Source organism: Canis lupus, chromosome 2, assembly GCF_048164855.1.
Source record: "Canis lupus baileyi chromosome 2, mCanLup2.hap1, whole genome shotgun sequence".
Classification (NCBI taxonomy): domain Eukaryota; kingdom Metazoa; phylum Chordata; class Mammalia; order Carnivora; family Canidae; genus Canis; species Canis lupus.
Window position 1 is genome coordinate 50,360,332 of NC_132839.1, and position 20,078 is coordinate 50,380,409.

The following is a 20,078-nucleotide window of genomic DNA, read 5'->3' on the forward strand; positions in this document are numbered from 1 at the left end:
TTGATTAATATAGGGAAAAACAAGAACTGGGCTAGTAGGAGGTACCAAGTTCCTCCTCAGTTATTATCTTCATTTTGGTCTCAAAGTCTTGTATTTTTCTTGAAAAGAGAACAGAAACTCACAAGTATTACTCTATGCAGAGCAGAGCCCACCATATGTCAATCACTGCAGAAGCCACACTTCCCTAATCTGACTATGGTCAAAGAATCCTATTTTGCAAGGAATGGGACAAAGGTTAGCTCATATAGGATTTTTATCAAACATTGTTGGAACTTAAAACAAAAGTTTTGTGACTTGAAGGAGGTTAATATCATTCATTTATAAAATTCACTTACCTGGCTTCCTCAGCCTGCTATTCATCTGGATGAATTCTTGCCATTGCTACAAACTCGGCTCATTTGCTATCACTTAAGGAAGCCACCCAAACTGGGTAAGGTGCTTCTCCTCTCACCCCCAAACATTTTGTCATATATTTATACCATATACTTCCTATGTTTTACTATCATTGTCATTGTCTGTTTGTTCATCTTCTCCTTAGCTAGATATGTGCTCCACAAGCCAAAAATCTATGTTCTATATACCTGTATCCTCAATTTAGAGTATTTAATATACATTTTTTAACTGAACTAAAATAATTTTATTTCAAGATTCACAGATAATTGACTTTCTTCTAACCAACTTTCCTCAATTCATCAGTGGGTTTTCTACCATGAATCATCTTTTTTTTTTAATTTTTATTTATTTATGATAGTCACACAGAGAGAGAGAGAGGCAGAGACATAGGCAGAGGGAGAAGCAGGCTCCATGCACCAGGAGCCCGACGCGGGATTCGATCCCGGGACTCCAGGATCGCGCCCTGGACCAAAGGCAGGCGCTAAACCGGTGCGCCACCCAGGGATCCCCATGAATCATCTTTAATTACAGGATGATTAAATGTTAACTCCTGTTAATAAGATTATTTAGTGACACAGAAAAATACAAATGGAAATTAAGTTAAAAGTCTAAATACAAAGGCTGTGCAAACTTTAATCAACAATTTTTTAAAGCAGTTACATATTATATATGAATGTATGAATTACATGCATACACACACACACACACACACTATATATATATATATATATATATATATATATATATATGCACTTCTATATGAAAATGCATCAAGATAGTTACCTGTTTTGGGGCACCTAGGTGGCTCAGTGATTAAGCGTCTGCCTTTGGCTCAGGACATGATCTTAGGGTCCTGAAATCGAGTCTCCCATTGGGCTCCCCATAGGGAGCCTGCTTCTCCCTCTGCCTCTGTCTCTGCCTCTCTCTCTGCATCTCTCATGAATAAATAAATAAAATATCTTTAAAAAGAAAAGATAGTTAAGAGTGCTCATATTTTGTAGGGATGTCTACAGATTTTTACAAAATATATTTCTAAGACTTCCAGTTTTCAGTCTGAAATATAAGGAGCTGGGAAATCCTCACTCTGTCTTAACAAGTGAAAAAGCTAAGCACACTTAAATCCATATGAAAAGTGAGGTCACAGGGCAAACTGCTGCTCTCAAAACTGGAGGGACAGCCAGGCAAACATAGAGACTCACAATTTACAGGAAGAGAAATCCCCAGGTAGAAACCTCTGCAGAAACCAGCACCCAGGCAAGAGACCCCATACTATAATTGATAATTTGCTGGAAGTTTAACATGGAAAAGTCTATGGGATTAAAAATTCCAGAGGGAACCAGTCACGGGGGGGGGGGGGGGGCGCGAGGGAAGTCCCCATACTTTTGTGAGTTTTACCTCCAGGTGTTGGACGAGGTTCTCACAGTGAAGATGGGAAAAAAAGTCCCCTCAGGCTTCTGGCAAAGGGAAGGAGAAAGAAACGTGGCCATTTTGAAATATGCCAGAACATTCTGTTCTTCACAAGACCTGCCCTCAAGAGAAACTGTTGACCCCACTAGGGTTTGTCAGAGCCTAACCGACATTGGGGAAGAGAAATATCCAACATCTGTCATCCTGTCCCACCTAAGCCAGGAGGAGGGAGACTGAGAGTCATCGGTGAAGTTCACAGCCCATGGGTGCTGACTTGCTAATAGGCTGATACCTAATCACAGGATTGCAGAACACTTTCCCTCCCCCTGTACCTTACCACCGTATTATGAAAAATCTCTTTACTGCAGTTCCTTTACCCAGCACATCGTGTCCAGCTTGCAACAAAAAATTATAAGGCAAACTAAAAGGCAAAAAACAGTTTGAAGGGACAGCAAACATCAAAACCACACTCCTATATGGCAGAGATGTTGGAATTATCAGAAGGTGAATTTAAAACAACTATGATGACTACGCTAAGGGCTCTAAAGGAAAAAGTGGATAAGATGGAAGAACAGGAGGATAATGTTAGCAGAGAGATGGAAATGCTAAGAAAGAATTTAAAAATGCTAGAAATCATAAATGCTGTCATAGAAACAAAGAATGCCTTTAACAGGTTCATTTGTAGACAGGACATGGCTGAGCAACCTTGAAGATGTGTCCATAGAAATTGAAAACTAGGGGGAGTTAGGCACTAGCAGAGATGGCAGCTGCCACAGCGAGTCTGAGAATTGGGGCCAAAGTTGCCCCGCGTGAGATTCGTGTCCACTTGTGCCAGTGCTCGCCCGGCAGTCAGGGCGTCAGGGAATTCATCGAGAAACACTATGTAGAGCTGAAGAAGGCGACTCCTGACCTGCCAATCCTAACCAGCGAGTGTTCCGATGTGCAGCCCAAACTCTGGACCCGCTACGCATTTGCCCGAGAGAAGAATGTCTCTTTGAACAGCCTGAGTGCTGATCAGGTAACCAGAGCCGTGGACAATGTGCTAAGTGGCAAAGCCTGAAGCCTCCACTGATTGTTAAGAGCAACAGCCCAACAGCTTGGGCTTGTTGGACTGAGTAAAATGTGAAAAAAAAATGTGTTCTGTTCTTTATACAGCTTGTGCCGAAAAATGAAAAAAAAAAAAAAAAAAAGAAAAAAAAAAAAAAGAAATTGAAAACTAGGGCAGCCCGGGTGGCTCAGCAGTTTAGTGTTGCCTTCAGCCCAGCGCCTGATTCTGGAGACCTGAGATCGAGTCTCATGTCGGGCTCCCTGCATGGAGCCTGCTTCTCCCTCTGCCTGTGTCTCTGCCTCTCTCTGTGTGTCACTCATGAATAAATTTAAAAAAGAAAGAAAGAAAGAAAAAAGAAATTGAAAAACAAAAAAGGAAACTGAAAAAAAGTGGAACAAAATATCCAAGAACTGGGACAACACAACCTGAAATTAATGTAACACTATGTGCCAACTATACTCCAATTTAAAAAAAAATTATCATGCAGTTGAGACAAGAATTCCCCCCATAGAATTCATAACATACAAGTAATGGGGACATCAAGAGGAGAAGAGAGGAAGGAATAGAAAAAACATTTGAAGCAAGAACAACTGAGACTATCCCCAAAATTAATGTCAGACACCAAACCACAGATCCAGAGAACAATGAGGATAAATTGAGAAAAATCTGTACCTAGATGTATCACATTCAAACTGCAGAAAAACAAAGAAAAAATCTTGAAAGAAGTTGGAGAGGAAAAAAAAAAATCCCTCACTTGTCGGGGTTCAAAGGTAACAACTGCATCCAATTTCTCTTTGGGAACCATGAGAGCAACAGGTGAACTGTTTGAAGTGTTGAAAGAAAAAAAAAAAAAAAACCCACCAACCTGGAATTCTGCATTCTGACACACTATCCTTCAGAAGTGAAGAATAAATACTTTCTCAGACAAAAATTGAGGGAAATTGTCACCAGTAGACTTGTCTTACAAGATACAGATTAAGAGAAGCTTTTCAGGGGCACGTGGGTGGCTCAGTCTGTTAAGCATCTTCTTCAGCTCACATCACGATCCCAGGGTCCTGGGATGGAGCCTGGCATCCAATACCCTGCTCAGTGGGGACTCTGCTCCTCCCTCTCCCTCTGACCCTATTCTCTGCTAGTTCTTTCTCACTCTCAAATAAATAAATAAATCTTTAAATTTAGAAGGAAGAAGAAGAAGAAAAGAAGAAGAAGAAGGAGAAGGAGAAGGAGAAGAAGAAGAAGAAGAAGAAGAAGAAGAAGAAGAAGAAGAAGAAGAAGAAGAAGTTGCTTTTCAGAGAGGAAGAGTTGAATGGAAACCTCGGAGAGACCTAAGAGAGAAACAGCCACTCTAGGTTGGAAGGTGGCAGGTTTAACGAACAAGGGAGCTTACCTATGAGGTTCATCTTAGCAGGTGGCAGGACCAGTGGATCTCTGCACCCTGCCTGGGGTGTGATCAAATCTCTGGTTCTGCATTCAGTAGAACACCATCTAGTTTATTTCAACAGCACCTTACTCTCTCAAAACTACATACTTGAAAATGGATCCCACGGTGGAAGGGTGGGCAGAGCAGACATTCCAAGAACAGGGAGGGATTCCAAGGACAGAGAGAGGTGAGGAGTCTTCGATTGCCCTGGGGCGGCTCGAGAATCAATCAGCAGTCAGGTCCTCTCAGTGACTTCCTCTGACAGAAGGGAATGCATATAGGTCAGAAATTAAGACCTACATAAAGAAAGACCAGCAGAGAAGGTGTACATGAAGTAACTTTTTTTTCTTATTCTTAACTGATCTGACAGATTTTTAAGAGTGTGTTAAAAATAACAAATGGCAATGATGTGTTCCATTATGTATGCTTATTATTATATATAAACACACAAGTATATGCAATTCCATAAAGAAGCATAAGTGTGTGTGTGTATATACACATGTATCTCTGTATGCCTCTGTATAAGTGAGATGAACTACAGCAATGATACAAGGTGTAAGTAAGGGACAGGAGGAAGGAATTTAGAATGTCTTGTTATTATAAGGTATTTGCATGACTCACAAAGCAATATAGCATTATTTGAAAGCGGTCTTGGATTTGTGGTAAGTGTATTTACAAACTCTATCTAGGGCAACCCTTAAAAAAGTGGGAAAAAAGTCTAATTAATATGCTAAGAAAGGAGAGAAAACAGAGTGATAGAAAATGCTCAGTTAAAACTGCAATTGATGGAAAAAGAATGTAAGACAAAAATAAGAACAAGGACCATAAATAGAAACTGGAAACAAATATGGTAGCTATTAATGCAACTCTATCAATGATCACCTTAAAAGTCAATGGTTAAGTACACCAATTAAAAGATAAAGATTGACAAGAGTGGATCAAAAAGCAAGACCCGGGCACCCCCGGTGGCGCAGCGGTTCAGCGCCGCCTGCAGCCCGGGGTCTGATCCTGGAGACCCGGGATCGAGTCCCGCGTCAGGCTCCCTGCATGGAGCCCGCTTCTCCCTCTGCCTGTGTCTCTGCCTCTCAGTCTCTCTCTCTCTCTCTCTCTCTCTCTCTCTCTCTCTCTCTGAATAAATAAATTTTAAAAAAATACTTATTTAAAAAAAAAGCAAGACTCAACTATATGTTGTTAACAAGAAAGAAACCTACTTTAAATATAAAGACACATGTAGGTTAAAAATAAAAGGATGAATAGGCAAAGCACAGAGGATTTTTAGTGAAACTACTCTGTGTGATAGCATGTGGTAAATGCATGTCATTATGCACTTGTCCAAACCCGTAGGATGTCCAACTCCAAGAGTGAATCCTAATGTCAACTGTGGACTCTAGGGGATGATGAATCAATGTAGGATCAGCCCCCACAGCACTCTGGGGGCTGGGGATGTTGATGATAGGGGACACTCTGAAGGGTGGAGGCAGAGGGTCTATGGGAACTCTGTGAACTTTCCACTGAATTTTGCTATGAACCTAAAACTGTTTTAAAAATAGTCTATTTAAAAGGGAAAAATTTTTTTAAAAGATTTTATGTCTTTCTGTATTCTCCAGATTCCCATAATGAGTATGTGTTCCTTGCAGATAAACAGAGATAAAATATGTTAAAATTCCGTCATTCTCCTTTCCTTACTATCAAAGAGGGAAAAAATCAAACTGATGCATTGGATCTCAACAAACCTCATGCTTCCAAGTCTTGAGTTGTTTGAGGAGGAACACACTCCTGTTCCTTGGCCCTGATTGAGATTATTCTGTAGTAAAAACACAGAAAAAGATTTCAACCCTCCCAGTCGGCATCTTCCATGGGTCTGTATTCCTGGTCCTCCCACATGGTAAACCCAAAGGACAATGAGAAGTGTGACTTTGTGGTGTTCTTATGCATAATGCAAAATGCATTGATTTGAAAGGAACTGATTCTCTAAGAGTCAGTAACAGAGAATTAATATTTCATGGCTTTTCTGTACATGTATAGGGACAACTCCAACTGGACTTCTTAGTTGTAAAAAGGAAGGTAAGGGCTGCTGCAGTCTAGAGAATCTCATCTGAAATTGTTGAGCTCCAAGTGGGACCTCATTTCACATACACAGGTCATCACAGACTCTAAGATACCAAGATGTATTTAGTCAAGGAGCATGTTTCCATGGCAATCTTATATTCCTGTGTGTTTCTTCTCCCACCAGTGTGTTAAGCCCATATTGAGCCTCTGCTAGCATTGCCCATCTGCAAAGCAGCTGGAGCCTCAGCTGCTTTATGGGCCACTAGTAATCCCAAAAGTTAGGCCAAAACCCAGGGTATAATGTTCACAGTATTTATCTCACGCTTTCCCACCATTTTTCAATTCAGAGATGTTCACAAAGATTTCACAAGGAAAGTCGCTGTTACATGCAGTGTAACATTTGCAGCAGCAAATCACTGGAAGTCACCTTAGTGTTCAACACGAGGGGATTTTTAAAACAAATCATGGTGGCTGCACATGCTCTGAAACCATTAAAATCACTCTCTGGAAGAATATTTCATTGCAGGAGGAAGTGTATGATCAGATTATAAAGGGGAAAGGCAGGGTCTCCAGATAAGCTATACAGTATGATCCTGCCTTGGGGTGTTTAAGAGACGAGACAGGTGCTCCCAGAGAGTTGATTAACACAGTTCCACCAAAGAACCATAGCTGGGTCTTTCCATATGACCTGACCACTGTTCCTCCAGTTGTCCAGGGCATAGTCTCCAGCTGGGCTCACAAGTGTTGTTGACCAATGAAGCAGACACTGGCCACACACAGGTAATTTGGATGGAGACTAGCAGTGTCTCAGGGAACAGATGGACAGCACTCGTGCCAGCTGATCAGTATGCCAAAAAACCACCGGCTGATCTCCGTGGGCGTTTCTAGCACAATGGCAAGGAGAGAACATCGACTTGGTTCCTTGGCACTCATAATACAAATACTTACTCATGTGGGACATGATGGCTAGGGGGCCCTGACACAGCTCCCTTCAGGCTCCCCACGGCCAACAGCAGATGGTATTCGCTCAGACAGAGGCTGGGGCAGCAGCTCAGGGCTTGCTCCCCCTGAGGGCCAGCCTCACCCACGTCTCTCTTGGCAAGGACTCTATGTCCCCACAAGGCCTTCCCCCAGGCTGGGGATTCCTCATCTCCTGTGAGAGATTTGGAACCTGGCACCTCTTCCCTTTTAGCTGTTTATTCCCAATTTTATGCACTGAACTCATCAGGATGAGAACTTTTAAAATATTCACATCTAAGAGCTAGACATTCAAGGCTTTTAATTCTGAAAATAGTTTGACAAAGCAATTGTCAAACTTCAAAGAAATGGTGGAGTAGAGGGAGGAGTGAAGGATGACCCCCAGGGTAGTAGAGTACAAGGGAATGCAGTGGGGGAAGTTACCTAGATTAATATCTCAAATTTATATCCTATCATATAAATATATGCATGGAATAAATATTAGGGATTAATAATACACCCTTAACAATCATTACAATTGTTATCTCCAAGTAAAAGGCTGAAAATTTTTCAAATTTTCTGTAATGAACATATAAGAGAAATGTATTTATACATTTAAGAGAAATGTATTTTATGTTAGTGTTAGCTTCCAATGGCAGCTTGTAATGTGAAAAAATCACAGTCGAAATTGACCTTTAATTGTCTTCAAGCAGAGTACTCAGATATACATTGATCGATCCAACCAACAATCCCTGTGGCATTGGAAAAAAAGCTATTTTTTCAGCTAAGCACAGATGAGGAAGTCAGCTGGCATGTAAGCTCCATCCTGTGTGAAAAATAAACACTAGAATCACGTACATATAGCTGACTTTGCTTAAGTTAATACATTTAAAAAGCAATCATACTGTCCTCAGAAAATTTTAAAAGGCTATATAAAAACTTGTTATTCAAAAAATTATTGAATACAATAGAATAACTTCAATATCCAAAAAAATAAATATAAATGTACGACTCAAGGGGCTTATATAATCCCATTTTAATTCCTTTCCAAAAAATTGCCCAGCATTTTCCAACTATGATACTTACTAAATATAAATTAAATAAATAAATCGCTATCCTAGTCTGCAGAATGGACATAATCCAACAGAGTAGATGCTCTCTCATACTGTATTCCAGCCAAGCTGCATAGACAGGAATGTACTGGAACTATCCAGCCTGGCTGGAATGGGCTGGTCAGATGACACATGCAGAATACATGTAAATATTTTCAGGTCATGTAATTCCAGAGAAGGATGTCACAATACAGAGAGGATCTGATCCAAGCCTCCATTTAATAGATACAGACCCAGAGGGTCAGAGAAGACAGGCACCAACTCATGTTCACCAGCTAGCCTGGAAAAATGGAGACAAGACCTCAGGTCTCCTAATTATTTGTTCAGAGTGCATTCTGAAGCTTTTTTTTCTTTCTTTCTTTCTTTCTTTCTTTCTTTCTTTCTTTCTTTCTTTCTTTTTTTAAGAGAGGAGGAAACAGAAGCAGAACAGGTAGATGGTTTTTAAATATGGAGTCAGAGAACTATAGACATAGTTCATACAAGCAAATCTAGTAGACAGAACTCAAGAAATATTTGTTAGGGGCACCTGGGTGGCTCAGTTGGTTAAGCATCTGATTCTTGGTTTCAGCTTGAGTCATGATCTCATCAAACCCTAAGTCCTGCTCAATGCTCAGTGCTCAGCCAGGAATCTGCTTAAAGATTCTCCCTCTGCCCCTCCCCCAACTCTCTTGCACATGCATTTTTCTCTCTCATAAATAAATAAATAAATAAATAAATAAATAAATAAATAAATAAATAAATAAATAAAAATCTTTTAAAACACACATTCGTTAAATGAAATTCAGCATATGCTAATGCCCTATTTTTCTCAGATTTGAATTTTTTAAGCAGACCCATTCTCATAGAAAAACTAAATCCCTGGGTGGCTCAGTGGTTTAGCGCCTGCCTTTGGCCCAGGCCTGATCCTGGGGTCCGGGGATTGGGTCCCACGTCGGGCTCCTTGCAGGGAGCTTGCTTCTCCCTCTGCCTGTGTCTCTGCGTCTCTGTCTCTCATGAATAAATAAATAAAATCTTTAAAAAAAAGAAAGAAAAACTAAATCCTGAAATATACAAAGAAAAAAATTAAAATTCTACCCCCATCCCATTACTAGAGGAAACCATTACCAGACATTATTAACAATTTGAAGAATATCCTTCCAGGTATTTCATATATATAAAGAATATCTTATTTTATATGTATAAATTATATCTGTGATATAAATATATATTATATAAATATACATTATTTTTATATTTTATATGTAACATAAATATATATCATTTGCATATGCCTATATACAAACAAGTATTTTAAATAAAAGTTGATTCATAATGCATACTCTTCTGTATCTTTTTTTTTTACTTTAATATATGAGGGACATTTATCTATGTCAGTACATATGGATTGCCTTATTTGTTATAATGTCTGAATAATATTAGTTCATCTCTCTCACACTAATGTTCTCCCTTGAAGAACAAGATAAAGAAATTAAAAAGATCATTGTGGGGATGAACATTTTATAAATGACACTAGGAAATTTGGAGAGTCATTTGGGGAAATAGAAAATTAGATTGATTCTTCATGCCATACACTAGAATAAATTTCAAACAGATCAGAGGTTTAAAAGTAAAGTATGAAATGAGACAGAAGAAAACAAGGGTGAATGTATCTAACCTAGGAGTGGGGAAATCTTCCCTAATCATGACAGAGAATCCAGAAGCAGTAAGACAAATCGGATCAATTTGACCACATAATTTTTTTCTAATGGTCAGGTCAGAAAAAAGAAAACAAGGAAAGGCAACCAAAAATTAAAAAGACACTAAAGAGATAAATCAATAAAATACAATAAATGGACCTTGTTTGCATCCTGATCCCAATAAACCAAGTATAAACATATGCACACATACATACACATGCACACACATACATGCATGCATACGCATGCACATGCACACATAACACATGCACAGGTGCACACAAGTTCCTGTGCACATGCACATTGTTACAAGAGAATCAGAAAAATTTGAGACACTCATCAAATATTCAAGATTGAAAAGTAGTAAATTTATGTCATTCAATGATATTGCAGGGATTTTTTTCAAATCACATATTTTTGAAGACAGATTAATAATATTTATAAATTAAATAACACATCTGAGATTTGCTTCAAAAATAATCCAGGGAGTAGAGTGGGAAGAAGCAGTTGGCATATAGATGAAATTAGAATGATCATGGGTTTTATCATTATTGGATTTGTGAAATGGATGAATGATGGCTCAACACAGAGCACTCTTTTGTATATGTTAAACATTTTCCACGCTAAATTTTAAAATTTTTTAAAACTACAAATACAGTGATACAGCCAGAAAATCCTCTCTTAGCTTTAGTTTTGCTACTTACCTGAGTGCTGCTAAGCAAATACCAATTCCTTTGTATAATTACACACCATACTCCACCTTATTATTCCAGCATTCTTTATATATATTCATCTTGCAGTTAAATTTCAAATCCTTGACGAATAGAATGTTTTGTTCATCTTTTTTCCTCCAATGCCTCACTTAGAGTAGGCATAGATGGGAGAATGTTTCTCAAATGTGTCCATGTGCAGAGAAGACAAAGCTTGCTCAGCACAAATGTGGACCACTGGTTCTGGTAAATGTTTGAAGTTTAGTAGTGTTTCATGCTGCCTGTATACAAATTTTGGAAATTAAAAAAAAAAAAGGAAATGGTTTCCACTTTGGGAGGTGACCGATATGTTTATGGCTTCAGTGGTATTGATGGCTTCACAGGTATATACTCATCCCCGAACTCACTAGGCTGTGTACATTAAACATACACAGCTTTTTACATGTTGGTCATACCTCAGTAAAGTGGATTTTTTAAATCTCAAATCAAATTTTATTTTTAAGACAACATAGTTTCTCACTGGACAGCACTTTCCCTGCCCCATTGGATGCTACACTGACCATCAATGACATCTGAAAGTCAGAAGGTAAATGTTTCTGGGGGAGATGACTTTGAAGACAGACAACTTTCACCCTTTCATATCCCATTGCCGTATTTGAATGTGGATATGGATTTTTTCATATCAAACACCCTATCTTCATCTTCATCTTTTAATCTAACAAGAGAAGAGAATAGGTAAATGGTCAAACTCTACACAAGCAAATTCTACAGTACAGTTCAGCCTAGTGAAGAAATCCTGCTATCGTGTCCTGAGTACCCATGTAGAGGTTTTTTGCCTCTAATATGATAGGTTAGACCTCTAATTTACACTATTCGAGCTACTGAGGTTTATGAATTAAGACATAAATAGCATTATGAAAACTATTTTAGCGTCATCCCTTATTTCAAAGACAAAAATATATCATTCCCCCAACCAAAGCAGCGTACTCACTGGGGAAATCAATGTTGCCCTAACCGTGTGTTTCTCCAGTGCACATAGAGGTCATGATTTGTTCTTATTCACAATTTTTAGTATTTCCTTCAATGCTAAGTGAAGATTAGGAGGCATACGGTTAGGTGCCAGTTATTCTTTGTGAGAAAGCATTTTGTGGTTTGACACTCAAGATCCATCCCTTTGATGCAGCTAAGAAAAGTCTTTCTTGCTGTAAATCAGCTGGTGCTCCACCAATATTTTTCCCAAAGACCCTCGTTAAGTGAACATCATGGCCCACAAAGTAAGACTGATTAAATATTTTAAAATCTTTCCTCTTGAAACGCACAATTTCAGTAATAAATGGAATAAAAAGTCATCATGCACTTCATATGCATATCACAGTGACCCCCACTCTGCCCAGAGAATGGGCAAAAGGGCAGCCACAGGAAATATCAGGCCCTAATCCCTGGAAAGTGTGAATGTTACCTTACCTGGGAAAGGTAGGGATTTCACAGATGGGATTAAGTCCACGTGGGCAATGCCAGGATGGAGGCAGAGATTGGAATGATGCTATCACAAGCCAAGAAAAGCATGTGATGCTTGCCAATTGTGCAAAAACACCAGTGGTTATATGTCACAGAGCAGCCACCAGAAGCTGGAAGCCGTAAGGAGCAAGTATGCGCTAGAGCCTCCAGAGGGAATATGGCCCTGCCAGAACCTTGATTTCAGCTCGGGGTAATTCATTTTACACTTCTAGCCCCCACAACAGTTTGTACTCACTTTTTGCAGTGGCCCCAGGAAACTAATACCACCCCTCAGTGACTATATCCAAATGTAAAGTCAGATACCTCTCTGAATTTTCAGGCAGTGCAATTGCTCTTCAACATTGTATGCTATCGATTTTATTCAGCATCCAACACTGTCATAATACCCCATTCTGTCAGCGGCTCTCTCTGTGTCCTGCTGCACACAATGTTTGTCTTGAACTCTCAGGATGGTTTTTGAAGCACTCAAACAATAGGATAATTGTGCTTTTTATTAGAAGAGTGCTCCTTTAAATGATTCCTTTATAGTTTTTGGTCTCTGTGATTAAATTAATCAGTTTCTTAAGAAAATCTTTTTTTTTTCTTTTTTTGCAATTTTCTGGGAGAAGGAAACTCGACTAACTTATAAGAGGTCTTGTGCTTTGCAAGAAAATGATACAAAAGCTCCAGAGGTTTTGTGTCACTATGGGAAAATTTCTTTACACATAGATCTAGGGGACAAATGAATCAGCAATTCATTGAAATTCAACTTTCAGATACTTATCACTTTATCTTCCTTTTAGAAATCATCTTTTTTTTACTTGTACAAAATCAGTAAACTGCAAATGTGATTGTTTTTCCCTGAAAACCTATTCATTATTCATGCTTACAGCTTTATTATGAATTATAGCATTTATTGATTTTTTTTACCTCAAAACCCACTAAGATTGGTATAAACATTTGAAAAGTGACCTAGCAAAGTTGAATATTTGCATCTACTCTGATACAGTGGTTTTGCCCTTAGGTTGGTAGCTTAAAGAAGCTTGTGCATCCACATGTGTACTGGCAGACTTGAATGTGAAAATTCAAGCAGCATGATTTATCAAAGCAAACCAGCTTTCAGCACCAACTATAGTGTCCACTAACAGTAGAATGGGTAAATGAATTGTAGTATATTCATAGGTTCATTCTATTGCAGAGAAAAAAAATGACTCAGAGCTAAATAGCTTGGCATGAATGAATCTCAAAAACTTGTTAATGAATCCCAAAAAAGTCCTGTGAGACTAGAACTATTATTAGTAATATTTTCCAATCTAAGAACAGTATTTTTTCTTTTTTTCTTTACCCAAAGTGGGCCCTGTCACTTGTCTGGAAATTTGATTATGTAGTGTTTTCAAACAAAATTCATACATACCAACTGAGCACCAGGAGACCTCAAAAGGGGACACTATTTTGATAAACTCACCAAGTTCCAGAGTCGATTCCTCAGGCAAGGAATTTATGCATCAAGAGTCAGAGAGAATGTAACCACTTCTCAGGGGTGATCTCACACTAACACAATTTTCAAAAACTTGTGAATAGAACACAGAATGTCAGTTTATTAATTTATAATGAGTAACATAATGACCACACTGACCAAAAGACTCAGACTTTGTGGAATGTATGAATCAGAATCCAAGTCATCAGATAGTTTCTTGTATGTATAAAATAAGAACAAGGATTAAGATGGTGAGTGGCATCTCAGTGGGAATCCGCCTTCCATAGGACCATGAAAGTCAACTAGGCTGGAGAAGATGGATCTTCCTTGGATGGAGATTGGAAAAGTGCTATAACTTATCTCTGTGCTAAGCCCGTGCTTCTTGAATTTAAGTACCTCTGAGGACACTCCTGCAGCATGATGCCTGGCACAAAGCAGACCCTACAATAAATATGTGGCAAAGAAATAAAGAGAGAAGGAAATAAGATTAACCAAAGCCTACAAGTATGCTCTATCTTCCTAGTGCATTGAATAAAAGCAATTGCAAATAATATTTAAAATATTTTATAGGTATACGTTATAATACTATATATCTTATAACATATGACATATTATACAGCACTACGAAGAAAAATGAAAAGGTCTATGCAAATTTCTGATAAAATGCTAAACCAGAATGAAAACATTTGATAGGCTTCTCGCTGTGCCTCCATACCTTCAGTAATATGAATCACTTTATCCCATCCTATCCCCTACATCCACCATTCCCTTTCTCTTCCACAGTCTTTCTTCATACAGGGAGCCAGCAGTGGATTGGGTGAAAGGGTGTGCCTTGGAAGGAGGCTGACACAGTCAGAAGCTCGGCACCTGAGCTCAGGAGCTAGATCCCCCCGAGCTGGTGGTCTGTCTCTACCACTTTCAGCTCTGTGACTCTATTTCTGTGCCCTAGTGGCCTCATCTATAAAACAGAGAGAGGCAGCGTACCTACCTCACAGCCTTGTTGGATTAACATATAAGAACAGCATTTCATCCGGTCACCAGCATGCAGCAAATGCTGCCATAAATGCTGACAATCCTTTTCCAAAATTGTGGTCACATCCAATAGTCACACCTCCTTGAAACAGTGCCCTAGTAACCTGGATGATGAGATGATGATGTTGAGGATTGCCTTTTCCTTAATACCAGTGATCCAGGTGCTTCAGATACAATTACCTCATTTGACTGTTACAATATGTTCTCTACTGTATACATTTCTGCTTAAAATCTCAAAATAAGGAAACTAAGATTTAGAGAAATTAATAACTTTGTCCAAGATTATACAAGTAGTGAAAGGTAAGTGCAGATTTGAAAGTAGATTTTTTGTGACTATAGAGCCCTTATTCTTCTACTTGTTTAGAGCTTGGGGTATCCATCAACTCTTTGCTCAATATTTATTTTGTTAAGTTTACTTTGAAGATTTATTTGTTTAGAGGAAGTGAGAGAGAGAGAGAAAGCATACAAGTGGGGGAAGGGAGCAGAGAGAAAGGGAGAGAGAGAAAATCTTCAAGCAGACTCCATGCTGAGTGCAGAGCCCATATGGGACTCCATCCCAGAACCCCAAGATCATGACCTAAGCCAAAATCCAGAGTCAGATGCCTAACCTACTGAGCCATCCAGGTGCCCCTCTGCTTAAATATTTAAGACAAACAATCTTATAGTTTATTCCACAGGTAGATAATCCCTTCTAGCATGAATTTTTCTATTCCATTTTCTGAGTGCAGTCTCATTTCCCTTATTTCCAAATTTGAAGGGGGCAGGGCCCTACTTTACTGCAGCCTTGCTGCATCTGCTCAGAAATTACAGAAAGTGAAAGAGAGAAAGAGAGAGAGAGGGTGAAACACCAAAAAGAGCTTTCAGAAGCAAATTTATTTCATTGAAAGAGATTCATTTTCCTACAAGGGAGCAGACTTGCCTGTGCCTGGAACCTTCCCTTGTCCCCCCTGCCGGGGTTGTAAGTAAGCTAAACATTTCAAGGATTTAAAAAAAAGAAGGTTTTGGCTCCAAACCTCAGTAATCCAGCAACGAAGCCTCACCACTAAGTTCAGTGACACTGATAATCAGATTGAAAATTATTCATTGCATGAGTTACTGTTAGTTCCCCAGATTTATTTTTTTAAGATTTTATTTATTTATTTATTTATTTATTTATTTATTTATTTATGAGAGCAAGAGAGCACATGCAGGGGGAGCAGCAGAGGGAAAAGGAGAAACAGACTCCCCGCTGAGCAGGGAGTTGGATGAGGGGCTCCATCCCAGGACCCCGGGATCATGAGTTAAGCCAAAGGCAGATGAGCTCAACCACTGAGCCACCCAGGCACCCTAGTTCCCCAGATTTAATATTCTGACTCACAACTTCCCTGTACATGCTATTGTTCAATGATCGGAGAAGAAAAGTGACCCGAAGATCCCAGCATGGGTTTTCTGTTTACTTGTCACAGATGCTAACTCATCCTCTGAGTCTCTGCAAAGCTAGAGACCCAGGAGGGAGCTTGAGCTCCATGGAATCTGTGCAACTCAGAGCCCTGCTTATAGTTGAAGATACTCAGAAATGTGCTACTGAGTGAAAGAACTGTGGAGGGGTATGCACACATGGGCACGGCTGTGCTGAGATGGTGGGCCAGGGCTCTGCTTTGAAAAGATATTAGGAAAGCCAATAAGATAAAATTAATATATCATATTATATCATATAAATTTAATGAGTTTAGCTTTTAAACGTATTTCCTGCGATGCCTAGGGGGCTCAGTTGGTTAGGTGTCCAACTCTTGATTCCAGCTCAGATCTTGGCCTCAGGGTTGTGAGTTTGAACTCCACACCCAGTGTGGAGCCCACTTAAAACAAAATAAAACAAAACAAAAACATAGTTCCCAGGACAAGTTTGGCCATCCCCAAAATATTTGAAAGTAGAGACTCTTTTACCTCTTTAACAAATGAGGGGGAAGAGGTTCTGTCCAGGATTTAGGACAGCCAGAGTCTGAGTCCAGCGGAATGTCTCTGAAGCCTTCCTACTGCTGCCCTTTGCTCAAGTGCATCCAGGGCACATGTGGAGCTCCAGGTGTGTACCAGGCACTGCGTCTGCTGCCCCGCGAGAATGCAGACAGGACACAGTCCTTGAGAGACAGGGCGCTGAAGCATCAAACAAACAAGCGCATCGAAGCCTCTGCAATGATCTCCACCAGGGGGTACTCCTACCTTGGGGCAAGGGAGTGAAACTGAAAGTGAGGCCTGAGTGATGGCCAGGGATTGGTCAGGCAAAGGGAATGTTCCATGAAGACTTTGAGTCTGGGACCCCAACTTGAACAACCTCCAATCTGACAGCCCAAAGCATGATGTTCCAGTGCTATTTGGGGCTCATGGAATTCATGTACTTCACATTTTCACACTCAGGCAAATATTCTTCAAGAATTATCCTTTTGAGAAAACACCGTATATATAACACTCATATATTATGCATAATTATGTACGTGTGTGCATGTATGCATACTTATATACATATTCATACATATGTATGTCTATAGAGATATAGATACAAATATGTTACATAAAGAACAAAAACACTATTAAATTCCCTGAGTACTATTTTTCCATGGAGAGCATTACTTAGTTTTTTCAGTTATGCATTATGCAATCACCTGTTTTAGAAACACTTCAAAAGTATTTACTGAGCATCTGTAAGTGCCAAGCATTGTGCTAAGCACTGAGGATGTAGCAGCAAATAAGAGCTCTATCTTCATGGTACTCATTCCACTGGGGGAGACAGATACAAGTCAACCTGAATAAATAAGATACTTATAGAATAAGATAAGTACGAAGTACAAAGGAAACAAAATAATGAAAAGAAAGGAAAACAGGGAACAACGTTAGGTAGTCTTTTTGGATGAGATGATGTCTGAACTGAGATCTGGCAATTTCAAGAGCTGGGAACAGAACTCCAGGGGGAGGAACAGCAAGGACAAAGGCCTAGAGGCAGTAAAGAGCTCGTCATATCAATGCTCTGATTTTCAACCTTGGCTGTCTCTTAGAATCACCTGGACAGCTTCCTAAAAATACTGATGCCCAGGCTTTGTTTTAGTACTAGGTATTTTCTTCTAAGTGCCCCAGGGATTATGAAGTATAGACTGGGTATCATGGTGTTAATGGATCAGAAAGGATGCCTGGATCAACGATGGGGCTGTCACGATGTTCAGGCAAGAAACAATGGTGGCTGGCATGGGAAGGTGGTGGCAGGGACGGGAAGAAGTAGATGGGCTAAGACAACGTTGTAGAGGCAGAAACAACAGAACTTCTGGTAGATTGGATGTGGAGGTAGAGGGGAAGACAGAAATGATGTGTGACATGTCACTCCAAAGCCTTTACAAAGGGGTTGGTGCAATGCAGCTCTGACACCAAGCACCCAAACAAAGGTCAGACTGAGCAGGTTTAGAGCATGGTCCTCCACAAGGCTCCCCTCACTCCAGACACCAGCTCCAGAGCCCCTGGCCACCCACACTTCTTAACCAACTGGCTACCTACTTGGAAGCTTCCAATATCCTTCAGGTTTGATCGTTTGCTAGAAAAACCCACAGAACTCAGGAAAACACTATACTTCATTTTATCATATAAGATACAAATCAAGACCAGCTGAATAAAGAGACACATAGGGCAATGTCTGGGAAGGTCTCAAATTTGAAGCTTCTGTGTCCCTCAGACTGGTCACCCTCCCAGCACATCAATGTGTGTCACCAATCAGGAAGCTCACTCAACCCTGGTGTCCAGAGTTTTTACTGGGGTTTCCTTACATAGGCACAGTCGATTGAATCATTGGCCACAGAGCTAAATTAAATCCCCAGCTCCCCTCCTCCTTCAGGCATCAAGCTGGTATCACCTGGCTCCAAGCCCCAACCATCTAATCACATGCTTGATATTTCTGACAGGGTCAGCCTTTGTCCTGAGTCACCTCTTGAGAGGCCCACCACGATTAACAAAGACACAGATATCACATGGGAGAGTCCATGGATTCATGGACCCCCCTCTCAGGGATGGAGACAAAGAGCAGACAATTCATTATTGGCGTGGGGCCAGTTACGGAGCTAGATGGCGGTGGGCTTCATGAGGGTTGGTCGTGTCTGGAATCAGGAGTGTGGTTCTGCATTGTCAAGTTTGGATTACCCACTGGACTGCCAAGTGGAGATATCAAGTAGGCAGCTGAATAGACAAGACTGGCCTCTGGAGTGAAGTCTGGGCTGCTGAGAAAAGTCTGAGAGTCATCAGCATGCTCATGGTATTCAAAGCCAGCAGACAGGGAGAAATCATCGGGGAAGTTGGCATTAAAAGAGAAGACGATCCAGGTCTAAGCCCCAGAGCAAACCAGTATTTCAAGTGATCTCCACCGACAACTCTGCTATTCCACCTTTATCTGCTCAGACAGTGAGAAATGAAAGCTTGTCCTGAGTGAGACAAGTCCCATCCTTTATATACACAAATGCCTTCAAACACGAAATGTTACCCGAGCAGAGCCAGGAGGTTCTCACAGTGGACATCAGGCTCCAGCTGGTGAGGACCCATGCTGTTCATTAGCTTCTACAACAGACAATAATTTAAGGGGTGGGGGGGGGGGCATAATCCAGAGTATTTGAAATAACACTTGGGATATCCCAAAACATATTCCTTTACCCACATAAAAGTATAAAAGGATTTTAAAAAAGAGAGGAGTTTATCATTTCTTTTTTAAAATATTTTATTTATTTATAAACAAATAAAGAGGGAGGCAATCATAAGAGATGCTGACTCCAGGAAACACACTGAGGGTTGCTGGAGGGGAGGATGGGATGGGGGAGGAATGGGGTGATGGGCATGAAGGAGGGCACTGGATTTTATATGCAACTGATGAATCACTATATTCTACCCCTGAAACTAACAATACTGTATTTGTTAACTAAACTGAATTTAAATAAAGAATTTTTAAAAAAGATTTTATTCACTTATTTGAGAGAGAGAGAGAGTGAGAGATGGGGGGTGGGGAGGAGGGCAGAGGCAGAAGGACAGGGACAAGCCTGGATGCCTCCCATGACCCTGAGATCATGACACACACACCCACACACAGTATTATTATATTTGTAAATCCAATAGATAAACTCTCCTTAAGAGCAGTGCCACTTTAAGACCAAGATTATTGGGGTCATTCAAATCCATCCCAAGGGTGGTAATAATTAATAATAAAAAGAGCAGTTAACATTCATGAAGTTCTTATGCCAACTCTCAGGGACATGCTTCCCAGACATTATTTTATCTAATAAATACATTTAATAGTCATTGAA

General features: G+C 40.0%; 1 protein-coding gene across 1 annotated transcript; it reads left to right on the forward strand.

The window, feature by feature from the left end:
- Nucleotides 1-2,487: 2,487 nt before the first annotated feature.
- Nucleotides 2,488-2,881, forward strand: LOC140610237 (NADH dehydrogenase [ubiquinone] 1 alpha subcomplex subunit 2-like). The gene has a single exon (XM_072786056.1). It carries the CDS (start codon nt 2,561-2,563, stop codon nt 2,858-2,860), a length of 300 nt encoding a protein of 99 aa, XP_072642157.1. The 5' UTR covers nt 2,488-2,560; the 3' UTR covers nt 2,861-2,881.
- Nucleotides 2,882-20,078: the final 17,197 nt, after the last annotated feature.